The sequence below is a fragment of the Colobus angolensis genome, unplaced genomic scaffold, assembly GCF_000951035.1.
Source record: "Colobus angolensis palliatus isolate OR3802 unplaced genomic scaffold, Cang.pa_1.0 Scaffold217, whole genome shotgun sequence".
NCBI classification, from domain to species: Eukaryota; Metazoa; Chordata; class Mammalia; order Primates; family Cercopithecidae; genus Colobus; species Colobus angolensis.
The window spans coordinates 6,303,204-6,317,872 of record NW_012115344.1 but is presented as its reverse complement, the minus strand read 5'-3'; the positions used below and the strand labels follow the sequence as shown (position 1 = coordinate 6,317,872).

Genomic DNA, 14,669 nt, shown 5'->3' with positions numbered 1-14,669 from the left:
CCTGTCTCTACTAAAAATACAAAAATTAGCCAGGCGTGGTGACACGTGCCTATAATCCCAGTTACTCGGGAGGGTGAGGCAGGAGAATCGCTTGAACCCAGGAGACGGAGGTTGTAGTGAGCCGAGATTGCGCCATTGCATTCCAGCCCAGGCAACAGTGTGAGACTGTCTCAAAAACAAAACCAAAAACAACAACAAAAAAAGGAAAGGATAAATCATCTCTATGGGTTAGGAAATAGTCTCACTGAGTAAGCTACTTAGAGTTTTTTTGTAATAAGTCGGTGTCGACGTCACGTTTTCACGTGGTGGCCTGATCATTTTGTCTTATAGTGATGTCTTTGTGTGCATGTGAGCTCATCTCCTACATTGGACGGGGTCTAGAGCAGTTCCTGGCACAGAGTAATCGCTCAATATTACATCACTGTAATAAAAAATCATGATACTAAATCTTGATGGGATAAATAAAGGCATGAATAAATGTATAAATTAACAAGTGGCAGCGAGCGCTTCAGGGGTGGTGGGTCTTGTCTTACTCGTCTTTGAGCTGCGGCCTCGCTGAGGGCACAGTGCGCGCAACTGGCTGGTGGCCCAGATTCCACTGGCAGGCACCAGGATCGCCTCCCAAGCGCCGGGGCGGGAGGGATGACTCCGGACGGTAGGGGGCACCGGCGCGCGGCCGGGTCGGGCACCCCAGTAGCTCCGCGCGCACAGCCGGACCGTCATTGACGCCATGAGCGCGCTGCTGCGGCTGCTGCGCACGGGTGCCCCCGCCGCTGCGTGCCTGCGGTTGGGGACCAGTGCTGGGACCGGGCCGCGCCGTGCTATGGCCCTGTACCACACCGAGGAGCGCGGCCAGCCCTGCTCGCAGAATTATCGCCTCTTCTTCAGTAAGTAGCTCGTGGAGGTTCGCTGAGCGGCGCACCGGAGAAACCTGGGTGGGGGATGGAATAGGGGACACTTGCGGCACTCCGCGCCGTCTCCCCTGTCTCTCCTTTTGGGGCCCTCGGCGTTAGCCGCGCGGTCCAGGCAACCTTCCTTCTCGCCGGAGCGCGCACCGAGTTACGAGAAGTGCCAGCGAGGAGACGGCGGATCAAGACCCCAAAGCGAGCGCAGAGGCTCAGGGCTGCCGGCCGGGGGTACACAGCGCCCTGTGCCCTGCCAGCCGCCCTCCCCGAGGCGTGGGCAGAGTGCGAGCGGCCACCCCGCGGCGGCCCGCAGCCATTAGCTAGCCAGGCCGCGGTTCTGGGTTCACACAAGTAGTGAGGAAGGGAAGGCAGAGCCCGCCCACCCGCCGGCCTTCCTAGTGGCGTAAGAAAGCTCCTACTGCTGGAGCTCCCTGACGTCGGAGAGGCGGGCGGAACTTTGCAGATGCCTAATCCAGCGTGTCTTCTTTTTTGGAGGGACTCTGATGAAGGTTCTTTCCCAGAAGCTTGACTCGGTACGCACAGGTTTACACCCTGAATATGATCCACCATCCAAAGCCTCGTTGGCCCCGGGGCAGCCCCTTTTCCTCCCCAAGTTGAACAGCCCAGAGGGCTAAGCGACTTGCGGGGGGGGGTCCCTGAGTTGCCCAGCTCAGAGAAAGGACCCAGGTCTTCCGTGTACCCCATTGTTTCATTGTGTATGTTAAATGTAACTGAAAATAGCGATCTTGGTCGCTTGCCTTCACGCCCCACTGACTGCAGAGCCTTGGAGTGGTAGTATCAGAGTGGGCCTTGTTATTGCTCCCCTTTTCGGAGCACTGGCTCTGGAGGCTTTCAGTTCTAAGCAGGCCCTTGAGTTCTTCACGTCTTAACTCTGTGACCCCGAACAGGTTTAAGTTGCTAAGCCTTGTTTTTGCCATCTGTAAAACAGGGCTGCAAGAATTACATGACATTGTATATGTAAAGTGATTAGTCACAGGACCTAAAATATAAATTACTATTAATAACTATAATCGTTATAGATATTTGTAATTTGTGAAGGATTTGCAGTTATCCTACATGAGTTTAGGGTCGAGGATTATTTTGTGGGAGAGATGACAAGTTTGCCTAAAGTCGTGTGATTATAATGCAACTAGTACTAGAATTTCTGTTTTCTTCAAAATTGGTTGCAGTTTTCACCCTGTGCCACATATTTTCTTCTATCTTTGGTTAAGACTAATCAGGTGAACAGGAAGTCTCAAATTTCTGAATGGATTGTGTTCCAAAAGGTTACCATGTGATGATTAATGGGAATAGTCGTAGAAACAATGTTATAAAGTGGCAGTTCGCTTTTTAAGCAGATTAAAAGAAAAAAAAAAAGCCTGTCTACTGCAAGTATTCTAGATTTGCAATAAGTACAGTAATGAACAGATATGCAAATAATCAATAAATATGAAGTGTGCTAGACACTGTTAGGCATAGTACAGAGATTCACAATATTACTATAATTAATTATGGAAAAAGTAAATACACTGGTTGAGCAAAAACAGGCTTGAGAAGCCTGGCGTGCAGAGTAGTTGACCCAGTACCGGATTTGAAATGGGGAGCCCTAGGCCATAATCTTGGCTCTGCCATTATTAAACTCGCTGTGTGCTGTTGGGTGGGTGGTTACTTCAATTCTTTCTCACAGAGCCAGTTTCTTCAGCCATAAAATGAAGCATTTGACCTTGAAGTGATAATCCTCAAGGTTCTTCTCAGCACTGGTATTCCCTGAAGGCATTGGATGAATAATGGAGATTCTAACAGTCTCTATTAGGACAGGATGTTGAATGGGGGCATTTTTGGGATTATGTTGGCCTCTTCTTGTTGGTTTGTTTCTTTAGCTTCAAATGTACTTAGGACTCATGATTTTTCTGTAACTAGAGTGCCACAAATAAAATACGTTTTTCATTCAACTGGATAAACAGCGCAGGAAAGAAGAAAAGCCGATTTTACTAAGGTAAATGGGCAAAACTTGGAAGAAAGGGGAGTGTGGTTTTGGAGAGGGTCCAGATGGTGAGATCCTGATTGGAAGGTGTGTTGGTTAAACAGTTTCTGAACTAACCTCCAGATGGCATCACTGGCCAGGACTGTTTACTACCTGCTAGAAGGGGTAGGGCAAAGTGAAAGGAAGTCACTCTAGGGCGAATGGGGTAAGGGGAAAACGATGAACAAATTACCCTTTATAAAGATGGTCACAGATTGGATATTTTTTACTCAGTATGTCTGTATGCAGTACTAGGGTGGACTAATGTCTCACTTCAAAGACAAATATGAGTGTAGTACTATTTGGCCTAAAATTGTTATTCATTGTTACTAAAGTGGAATCAATTTTCCACATTTCCAAATATATTCCAAGTCTCTGAAATACTAGTGCATTGGGAGGTAGAACATTTTCGAGCTTCCTGTCTGTAAATGGTTTCTCTTTACTGTCATTCAGTAAAATCAGAATAAGTGATTGATGTAATACTTTAAAAAAATTGGTGTTAAGCTCTGTAGAAACAGTGAGACAGGATGATTAGGGGAAAGAGTATGCTGGTGGGAATCATCAGGCCTCCTTGTGCCAGCCCTGACCCTGTTAGTATCTTGCTGTCACTTCACCTCCCTGCATCTCATTGTTTTAAACCACGGAATGAGGAGATTGGACCAGATGATCATTTTCCGAACTGCTTAGCTGAACACAAGCATCCCATGGTATATTATTAGGTTTTCTTTAAAACAGAGGGTTTCATGGTTTAATAAATTAGAACACGTCCCATTTTATTGCTTTTTTGAAGAGAAATTTGCCTATTGAAGTTCTGGAAAATTCGGATGTAACTTCTCCGAAACCTGAACCACAGAGTACTTATTTCTCAGAACATTTGTTAACATCTTAGTGACACCAGGGTTATGATTTCTGCAACTTCCAGAAGCAACTGTGCTGTAACAGTTCTAGACTAATAGTCAAACCACTTAAGTTGTAGTCCTGACTACCATCTTGGACAAGTCACTCGACTGAATTAACCACCAGATGGCATCCCTTACCTCAGATGACATCCAGTAGCTCAGTTTCTCCATAAATAAAATGGGGAAAGCACTAATAATTTTATAGAATTGCTGTGACAGTTAAATGAGACTATGTGTATAATTATCAGTGTCTCACATATGATAGGTATTTAATAAATGTTATTTATTTTTCCCTTTTGACTTTAAGGCATTAGACTAAAATCCTTATTGTTACATTCTGTGAAGGGAGAAAATAAGGGATATGGATAGAACTGATTATTTTGAAAGTGTTCCTATTAAATTATAGGTTTCAGAGGGGTTTTTGTTGCTGTTGTTTATTCATTTTATTTATTTTTGTTTGGTTTGTTGTGCAATCACGACTCACTGCAGCCTTGACCTCCCCAGCTCAAACGATACTCTCACCTCTGCCTCCTGGGTATCTGGGACTACAGGCATGCACCACTGTGCCCGGCTTCCTAGATCTTAAAGTTTTAATGGGTACTTGCGGTCTTTTGAATTAACTGTGAAATCATAATGAAGTTAGATTCACTTATATTGAGCCAAAAACCTAACACTGCATATATTCCTTTGATATCTTGGGTGTTCTTGTTTTGTTTTGGTAATAACTTGAAACTTTATTTTAGATTTCAAACTTTTCTCCAAGGATAGGGAAAAGCTATGCTTTCTATAATTTGGAATTTTGTTATTATGGGACAGGCAACTGGTTTACTTAGAGAAATAGTGCTGTGGATAATTCAAGTTGCTTTTATTTAGTCTGGAAATGAACCAAGCCATTCTTTAAAATTAATTTGCTTTGTCACTTGCAGTAAGCATGTGCTTGTGTTGAAATTACTGTAATTTTTCTTTACATCATCTGGGCAGTAGGTGGAATCTGCCATTGAAGGTGCTATATCTTTGGACTTAAAAGAGAACTTCCTGTGAATATTCCACAAAATATGTTTGAGTCTTAAATGTGAGTTTCTGTAACTTTTTAAAGTTGGCCTATGTCATAGAACTTCAACTGATATAATAGAACACAATGGGTTTTGTGTGAATGTAGAAAAAGTATTTTATTTGATTTTTCAGTCCTTAAAACCTTAAACGTTTTCTATATGAATGCTGTGAAATAGGAATTGTGTGATCTACTTGGAACAGAGGAAGCATTTTTATTGAAGTTTTTAGGCTTCTTTACATTTCTTAATCTTTTTATCAGAAAATAAAACAAAGCTAGCTTCAGTCATTGCCGAAACTTCCAGTAAGAATCTCTATAAGTGGTTTTGTAATAGTGTGTCATCATGTGTTGGTATATGGCATGCATTTAGCTGTCTGGTGTAGATACATAAAATTAGGTATGGTTTTCACATTCCATTCAATTTTTTCACTTGCTCTAGTGTAAGTAATAAGCTTTCATCCTGATACAACTTGTTCTTGTGAGAGAAAGAATCACATAGTTAACTTAGGACATGCTAGAATAAAATCTAATCTCAAACCAGTTGAAGGGAAAATTGTGACCACTGTTTGGCAATATCTTGTAGATTGATGGGCCTGATAGAGGTTAGCAATTAATGCCTAAGGACACAATCTGATTTTTGACAACAGTGAAAATACCAAGGCAAAAATGACGCAGTGACTACAATCATTTATCTCTTTTCCTCTATAATAAATATCCTATTAAAGTGATAGTAAGTGAGGGTAAGAAAGGGTAACCCTAAAACAACAGGTAAGAAGGAGCCACCAAAGCTTGAGATTTTGAAATATGTATAAAAGATTAAAAAACCGATGGAGGTATGGTTATTAATGAAGCAGTGTGGAAGAAGTCCCAGCTTAAGTATATGTGTTCAGGGGACATAGTTTAGGAAGAAGCCGAGCTGCTGCAGAACCTCAGAGGGGTTGTGGGTGTGTTGATATCAGATAGGATAGACAGCTAGATGGATGTAGGACTTAACACAGGGGGATTAGTTTAAGTTTTATTACAAATAGTACACAAATGTTTCCCATGCATGTCTAATGCATGAGGGGTGTGCTGGTTCCACCTACAAAAGTTGAATGAAGAGCTGAGGAGGAAGTAGGACCCCTGATGGTGTTGGTGCCCCAGCAGTACTCTGCATACTGGCATTTGGGGACCCCAGCATAACAGCCAGCCTCCTACCCATTCATTTCTGTGGGAACATAGAGCTCCCAGTCATTGTTTTCTAGTCTCTTTAATATAAACCAAATAGCCAAGGATCACCTAAGTTAGGCTTTCATTACTACTGTTCTACCAAACTGCTTTTTGTCAGGGCTACCTGTCACCTCCATGCTGCAACCTTAATGGTCAGTTTGAAGTCCTTATATGACCAATCAGCAGTAATTTTTGCAGTTGATCACTTTCTCTTTGAAACACTTTTTTTTGTCTTTCCCAGAGGAAACTGCTTTCCACTGGGAAGGCACTTTGTCTTAGTTTTGATGCTTCTCCTTCACACTCTGCCTTGCTGAACCTTGTCATATTTCTGAACTCTAACTTTTGAAATGCCCAGGGCTCAATCCTCAGCCCACTTCTCTATCTATACTGCCTCTCTAGGGCAGGGGTTGGCGAAGTTTTCTGTAAAGGGCCAGATAAGAAATACTTCAGGTTTTGCAAACCATTCAGTCTCTGTCACAACTACTCAGCTCTGCCTTTGTAACATACAGCCATGGACAGTAAAAGTATGGCTGTGGTTATGTTCCAATAAAACTGTATTTACAGAAATAAAACCAGGCCATGTGACAGATTTAGCCCATGAACCAGAGTTTGCTGACCATTGCTGTCATTCTAGGTGATCCCATCAGGTCCCATAGTGTTAGACACTTTATAATTCCCAGATTTACAACATTAGCCCCAATCTCTTCTTGAATTCAGAATTTACACATCCAGCTTTCTACTCTGTGTTTCTACCTAAATATTTAAGATACAACTGAAAATTAACAGTACAAAACAGAACTCCTGATCCCCCATCCCCACCAAACTTGTTTCTTTCTCTGTCTTTAGTTGCTAACCCGTAACTTGGGAATCATTCTTGTCACTTTTTACTCGTATCCCACAGCTAACTCATTAGCATATTTTTTGAAATATACCAAAAGATAATTCCTTCTCTCCACTTCCACCCTTGTCACTTTCTCTGTGTCACCATCATACACCTTGATCAGTTGTAGTAACCTGATTCTTCACCCTGCTTCCACCCTTATCCCCGTATAGTCTACTTTCCATACAGAAATCATCTTGATCCTTTTAAAATGTAAGTCAGATCATGTCCAAGCTCTGCTGAAAATGCTGGTGGCTTTCCATTTCACTCAAAATTTTTTTGAAGTATGTATCATAGTATGCAAGGTCCTACTGGATCTAATACTGGGCTCCTCTCTGAATTCATTGCTTCCCACTTTTCCTTTTGATCAATGTCCTCCTGCCATCCTGGCCTCCTTGCTGTTTCTCAGACATGCCATGTATGTTCTTTCCTCTGCACACCTGTGCTTTTTATGCCTTCGGTGCTCCTCCCTAGAGGTCTGCTTGATCTCTTCCCTCACTTCATTCAGATCTGTGCTGAACTGTTGCCCACCAGAGAGATCTTCCCTGACCATTCAATATCAAATATTACTCCTTCTGTTACAGTAGGTAGCTAGTCAGGCATGAACAGGGGAGAAAAGGGCTCCCCTCCCCCAACACACACCAGGAATGACAGACAGCCGTCAGGTGATGGTCAGGCAGTTGTTAAGTGTTTCTTTAAAATATTAATTGGTTGCAGCCTGCACCAGGGAAAGGTAGTCTCCAAATAAACAGAAGCATCTGAAGCTTGTGATCAGCAGCCCGTAAGATCTCAGGAACTGGGTGAGTGGGCTCAAGCATTTGCATTAAGAGGCAAAATGGCAGAGTTTGGTATATGACCTCCTAGGGACATTCGACTGGTAAGGGAAGAACACCTCAAGTGAACATGCGTACAACTCTGGTAAACACGTTGCACTTGGTCCCCCTCCCAAGTGCTAGGAGGCTACTGTGTGTACAGACAGCCTGCTCCAAGGGAAGAATCAGGGGAGATGGGACACAAGATCCAGGAAATATGCCAACGTATAAAACCCCACGTTGAAATGTCAAACCGTGCATTCCTCTGTTCAGGTTGCCCACTCTGCTCTCTTCCAAGTGTACCTTCCTTCCTTTTGTTCCTGCTCTAAAGCCTGTTGTTATAATAAACTCATTCCATCTCCAAAACTTGCCTTGGCCTCTCCTTCTGCTTCTGTCCCTCAGTTGAATTCTTTCTTCTGAGGAAACAAGAATTGAGGTTGTTGCAGAGCCATAGGGATTTGCCACTGGTAATTATTCATTCTTCACTTTCCCTAATTTGTTTTCCTTTATCTTTATAGTGCTTATGATATGTGATAGAATAAACACATAATCAATGCTTCTGCTCCCCAACTAGAATATGATTTCCATAAGAGCAGGGAATTGGAATTTGTATCTAGTATCTAGAACCATGCTTAGTACAGTGCATATGTTCAATAAATATTTACTGAATGAATTCAAGGAAAACTTAAAAATTAAATGGGAAAAACAAGAAACTTGAATTTTAAAAGGTCAAATGGGTGTTCTCTGTTACATCTGTTATAAAGGAAAGGAAGAGTGTGGTCTGTGAAGAAATGGCAATCAAGACCAAGACCTCTTTAACAAATAACTTGTTAAAACAAGTAACTCAGTAGAAGGTGTAGTGGGTTGAATGGTATTCTGTTTTAAGCCACAAAGTTTGTGGTAGTTTGTTACAGCAGTCCTAAAAAATGAATATAGATGAATTAGAAGATAAGGGAAAGAAATCTTATCGGAAAGTAGAACAAAACATCAGAGATAGAAAAAGGAGGCAAGAAGAAGTGACATAGAGATTGAATCCAGAAAGTCCAACATTTGACTCATATGGGTTTCAATTGAAGGACCCAAGTGTTCTGACCCCCCAGTGACATTATTATACAACTATTGAGAGAATCCTACATGTCTTACTGGGTGCAGGGCTTGGGAGTGGTTAAATAGTAGGCCTGCAACACTGAATGCCCGAAGACTGGAGTAATGCCTTTGAAATTCTGAGGGAAAAGAATTTTCCTCCTAGAATTCTCCACCTAGCCAGCTGTCAATCTGGAGTGAGAACTAAGTAAAGACATTTTAGACATTTAACAACTTGAGAAATTGGCCTCACATGCATTCCTTCTTACAGAACACTTATTAGGGATATGCTTCTGCAAGACAAGTAAACCAAAAAACATGAATGCATGGGATCCAGAAAATGATAGATCTACGCTGGAGAGCAAAGAAGCAGTCTTAGGATGCCCAGAAAGCATCCAGTTCATATTGTAGAGGGAGCTGTTTGGGTAAGGAGAAGATAATTTTGATGATACCCGTGAGGCATTAGAATAATTTATAGATGTGATTATGACAATGTAAGAAAGATAATTAGAAGCACAAAGAAAAATGGAAGCTGAACCAAAAAAGGAAATTTAATTATAGTATCCTCCTCACCAAAAATAAACACCTAGACAATGCTTCTCACACACCTGAGTGTAAGGATTATTTGGGATGTTTGCTAAAAATACAGATACTCGTTTCTCCTCAAGATTTTGCTTCACTAGATGTAGAATGGTGGTTCAGGGATCTGCATTTTAATGAACATTCCAAGTTTTTCTTATCTAAGAGAAATTTTGGATATATATAATAGGAAATGCATAGAAAATTCAATATGATTACAGAACATTCTGTCAGCCTTGCCATGAAAAAATAAAAGGACAGAAGACAAAAATTAGAAGAATGAAGAAAGGGAGGTAAAAGGCAGGTTATTTATGTCAATAAATACTATATATTTGTATTAGTTTGTTTTCACGCTGCTGATAAAGACATACCTGAGACTGGGCAATTTACAAAAGAAAGAGGTTTATTGGACTTACAGTTCCACATGACTGGGGAGGCCTCACAATTATGGCAGGAGGTGAAAGGCATGTATCATATGGTGGCAGACAAGACAAGAGAGCTAGTGCAGGGAAATTCCCCCCTTATGTAATCATTGTATCTCGTGAGACTTACTGTCACAAGAACAGCACAGGAAAGACTTGCCCCCATGATCCAATTACCTCCCACCGGGGTCCCTCCCACAACTCCTGGGAATTCAAGATGAGCCAGCCACACCATATCATTCTGCCCCGGCCCCTCTTGAATCTGATGTCCTCACATTTCAAACCAATCATGCCTTCCCAACAGTGCCCCAAAGTCTTAACTCATTTCAACATTAACTCAAGTCTATAGTCCACAGTCTCATCCGAGACAAGGCAAGTCCCTTCCACCTGTGAGCCTGTAAAATCAAAAGCAAGTTAGTTACTTCCTAGATACGATGGCGGCACAGGTATTGGCTAAACAAACCATTCCAAATGGGAGAAATTGGCCAAAACAAAGGGGCTACAGGCCCCAGCAGAGCAGTCAAATATTAAAGCTCCAAAATGATCTCCTTTGACTCCATGTCTCACATCCAGGTCACGCTGATGCGAGAGGTGGGTTCCCATGGTCTTGGGCAGCTCCGCCCCGATGACTTTGCAGGGTATAGTCCCCCTCCTTGCTGCTTTCGTGGGCTGGCATTGAATGTCGGTGGCTCTTCTGGGTGCATGGTGCAAGCTGTTGGCAGTGGATCTACCATTCTGGGGTCTGGAGGACAGTAGCCCTCTTCTCACAGCTCCACTAGGCAGTGCCCCAGTGGGGACTCTGTATGGGATCTGCGACCTCTTATTTCCCTTCCACACTGCTCTAGCAGAGGTTCTTGATGAGGGCCCTGCCACTGCAGCAAACTTTTGCCTGGGCATTCAGGCGTTTCCATACACCTTCTGAAATCTAGACAGAGGTCCCAAACCTCAATTCTTGACTTCCAAGCACCTGCAGGCTCAACACCACTTGGAAGCTGCCAAAGCTTGGGGCTTCCACCCTCTGAAGCAAAAACCCAAGCTGTACCTTGGCCCCTTTTAGCCAGGGCTGGACTGCCTGGGACGCAGGGTACCAACTCCCTGGGCTGCACACAGCAGAGGGACCCTGGGCCCCACCAAACCACCTTTTCCTCCTAGGCCTCAGGACCTGTGATGGGAGGGCTGCTGTGAAGGCCTCTTGACATCCGCTGGAGACATTTTCATCATTGTCTTGGGGATGAACATTTGGCCCCTCGTTACTTATGCAAATTTCTGCAGCCGGCTTGAATTTCTTCTCAAAAAATGGGATTTTCTTTTCTATCACATTGTCAGGCTGCAAATTTTCCAAACTTTTATGCTGTGAGTGCTTTTAACAGCACCCAAGTCACCTATTGAATGCTTTGCTGCTTAGAAATTTCTTCCTCCACTAGATGCCCTGAATCATCTCTCTCAAGTTCAAAGTTCCACAGATCTCTAGGGCAGGGGCATAATGCCGCCAGTCTCTTTGCTAAAACTGTCAAGAATCACCTTTGCTCCAGTTCCCAACAAGTTCCTCATCTCCATCTGAGACCACTTCAGCCTGGATTTCATTGTCGCTATCATTATCAGCATTTTGGTCAAAGCCATTTAACAAGTCTCTCGGGAGTTCCAGACTTTGCCACGTTTTCCTGTCTTCTTCAGAGCCCTCCAGACTGTTCCAGACTCTGCCTGTTACCCCGTTCCAAAGTTGCTTCCACGTTTTCAGTTATCTTTTAAGCAGCACCTCACTCTGCTGGTACCAATTTACTGTATTAGTCTATTTTCATGCTGCTGATAAAAACATACCCAAGACTGGGGAATTTACAAATGAAACAGGTTTGTTGGACTTATAGTTTTACATGGCTAGGGAGGACTCACAATCATGGCAGAAGGTGAAAGGCACATCTCATATGGTGGCAGACAAGAGAGCTTGTGCAGAGACACTCCCCCTTATATAATCATCAGATCTCGTGAGACTTACTGTCACGAGAACAGCACAGGAAAGACTTACCCCTATGTTCCAGTTGCCTTCCACCGAGCCTGCCCACAACACGTGGGAATTCAAGATGAGATATGGGTGGGGACACAGCCAAACCATATCAATATATTTGGTGGAATAAAAAGGTATGAAGTATTAACATTAGCCAATTAAGAACTTCTGCGGAGTAGGCTGAACTAACTATCTCTCAGAATTGGAATCAGTAGGTAATTTCTACAGTTGATAAACAAAAACTACTAAATATGCTATTTAGAAAGATGAAGGTAACCACTAGACCTAATACAAAGAGTTGAAAATGGGTTGCTCTCAGGAGTTGAACTAGACTGGCGAGAGGTGGAAACTTTTATTTTTTCAGTCATGGACCTGCATTGCTTTGGCTTAACAACAGCAAAATAGGTATTTTAAAAAGCAAATTGACAATAGCTTGTTTTCAACTGTTGAGAAACAAGCAGTCTGAGCTTCAGATAAGAAAGCTCTAACCTAAAATGTATCACTAATGTATTCTGCGGTTCTGAGGAAAGGCTGTCTGATGTGTGCTTCAGTTCTACCATCTTTTTTTTTTTTTAACCTAGTGCTAGATAAGTTCTACTATCTTTAAAAATAACGACATATGTTGCCCCAGCACTTGCTCCATATACCATATCCCTCTGTCTGTAGCACATATGTACCATATAGATTATGTTTTTCATTTTGTAGAGGATCAGGATAGATACTACATATCTTTAAATCCACCTTTAGAGGATTTTAATACCCTTTAAATGGAACATAATAGCATACTAACATGATTGGCCCTGGAAAACTTTTAATGAGTTCTTATCCTTTTGCACTTTAGGGAAATGTCTAGTTCTCTAATAGTGCTGAGAGAATGCCTTTGTGTTTAAACTTACTAGGTGATGATGATGATGACAGTGATGTAACGTGTATTGTCTTAGCTATGAGTATGGATCACTGTCTAGCACTTTTGTATTCCAAAATCTAGTACATTTCCTTTTCATGTGAAACACTCTATAAATACATATTGCTCAGTGCAAGAAACTATTGAGAAAATTAAGCTTCAGAGAACTTGAGTAACTGTTGAGAAATAAACTAAAATTCTGAGCCCCTCAGTTGACTGAATGGGTCTCCTTTTGGACAAGAGGACCCTAGGGAAACCTTGAAAACTGAGTTCTTGGCCACGACTGGAATGGGGAGGTCAAATACGCCTGCTTATGCCCTTTCCCTCACTAACTACCATTAAGTTTTCTTCCCTAAGGGCTAAATAGAAACCAGCCGTTTCAAAAGACTCCACAGATGATGATACCAACCAAAAGCCTGACAGCTGCCCCTCCCTTTTGTGGTTTCCACAAAACAACTCACCAGCATTCCCTCCTGATAAGAATGGTTCTGGCAAATCTATGGAGAATGTGCAGTGAGGGTTTTCATGTTTTCTAGTTCACCTTTTCACATCAGAGAGCTGAAAACTCCTCTCTTGGATCATGGTAACACCACCATTTTTTGAACATGGGTCCTGTGGAGAAGCATGAAGCTCAGTTGAGCATGCTTGCAGGTTGCAGCCCTTTATGAGAAATAAATCTCTGCTTTCCAAATTTATGAACCTCATCTTTCTTCAGTTGCCACTTTTATCAAGCTGAGTAACTAGAAGTCAGGCTTTTGACCTTTCTAGTTGTTGCTCCTATGCAAATTTATAGATATATTGCCCATTAAAGCATTATCATTATCTGAGATCTAAGGCCATATTTGTTTTCTAGGAATAGTTATATTTTTACTCTTTTTCTTCATTATTACATTTTTATTTATTAATACTATTTCATGAAATAGCTTCTAGTAGATACGGTTATGTAAGTCAGTAAATACAGACCATTCACTCATTTGTAATCTTTTTACCTTCCAAATGACAATTAGAAAACTATGTATATATATATGATCTTACATCTTAATAAGTATTGGGCTTGTCCACAGTTAACAAGAGCGTTGGATCTTTAGGGAAATTTGACACCAAATCAGTGTCCTAGACTTATTTACTATTAATTACAAAGGCAGTCTAACTTTTCTGTCAAGTTTCTTTTACCCCCATGATAACAAACTTCCCTTGTTTGTGTAACTTCCTGGATTGTTAGAGCTGAAATTGATAAATTGGTTTGGGACAATGATAGGTCCCAAATGAACAATTGAAGTAATCTGTTAAAGGATTGTATTTTTTTTCTTTTCAGAATTCTACCTTTTTTACTTAAGTGACTTGAAGAGAGGACAATCACAGATTGATGATTGTTCTTGGAATAAGAGCTTCCATTTATACATTGCAGTTGTCCCTCTGTATTTGCAGGGGATTGGTTCTGGAACCCCCATGGATGCCAAAATTTGCAGATGTTCCAGTCCCTGATATAAAATGGCATAGTATTTACATGTGACCTATGCACTCCTCCTATTTTTTTTTCCTTACGGGTCGGGGAGAGGAGAAAGGAACCAAGAGAAAGGAGCCCTCTTGTCTACTTTTAATCCTCTTTGGATTACTTACAATATCTGATGCCTTGTAATGCTATGTAAATAGTTGTTATATTGTTTTGTTTGTATTGTTTATTGTTGTATTTTTATTTTTTAAAAATTTGCAGAATATTTTCAATCTGCAATTGTTTGAATCTGCAGATTCAGAAGACTTACTGTGTATGTCTTCTTAACCTCCTCCTAGTTGTCTTTCAGCTCCGTATTTACTTATTTTTAAAATTCCATACAGCAAAATTTACTTTTTTTGTGGACACTTCTGAGTTTTGACAGAACATAGGTTTGTGTAAACAGCA

At 41.7% G+C, this 14,669-nt stretch overlaps 1 protein-coding gene across 6 annotated transcripts in view; it reads left to right on the top strand.

Moving 5' to 3' along the window:
- Positions 1–707: 707 nt before the first annotated feature.
- PPA2 (pyrophosphatase (inorganic) 2) overlaps positions 708–14,669 on the top strand; it is a 112,072-nt gene continuing 98,110 nt past the window's right edge. For 3 of the 6 annotated variants that reach the window (XM_011943252.1, XM_011943255.1, XM_011943256.1), the window contains exon 1: positions 708–887. In XM_011943252.1, coding sequence (XP_011798642.1) covers positions 731–887 — 157 coding nt within the window. In that variant the 5' untranslated portion in view covers positions 708–730. The remainder of the gene's footprint in view (positions 888–14,669) is intronic. The other 3 variants (XM_011943258.1, XM_011943257.1, XM_011943254.1) reach the window with 1 other exon arrangement.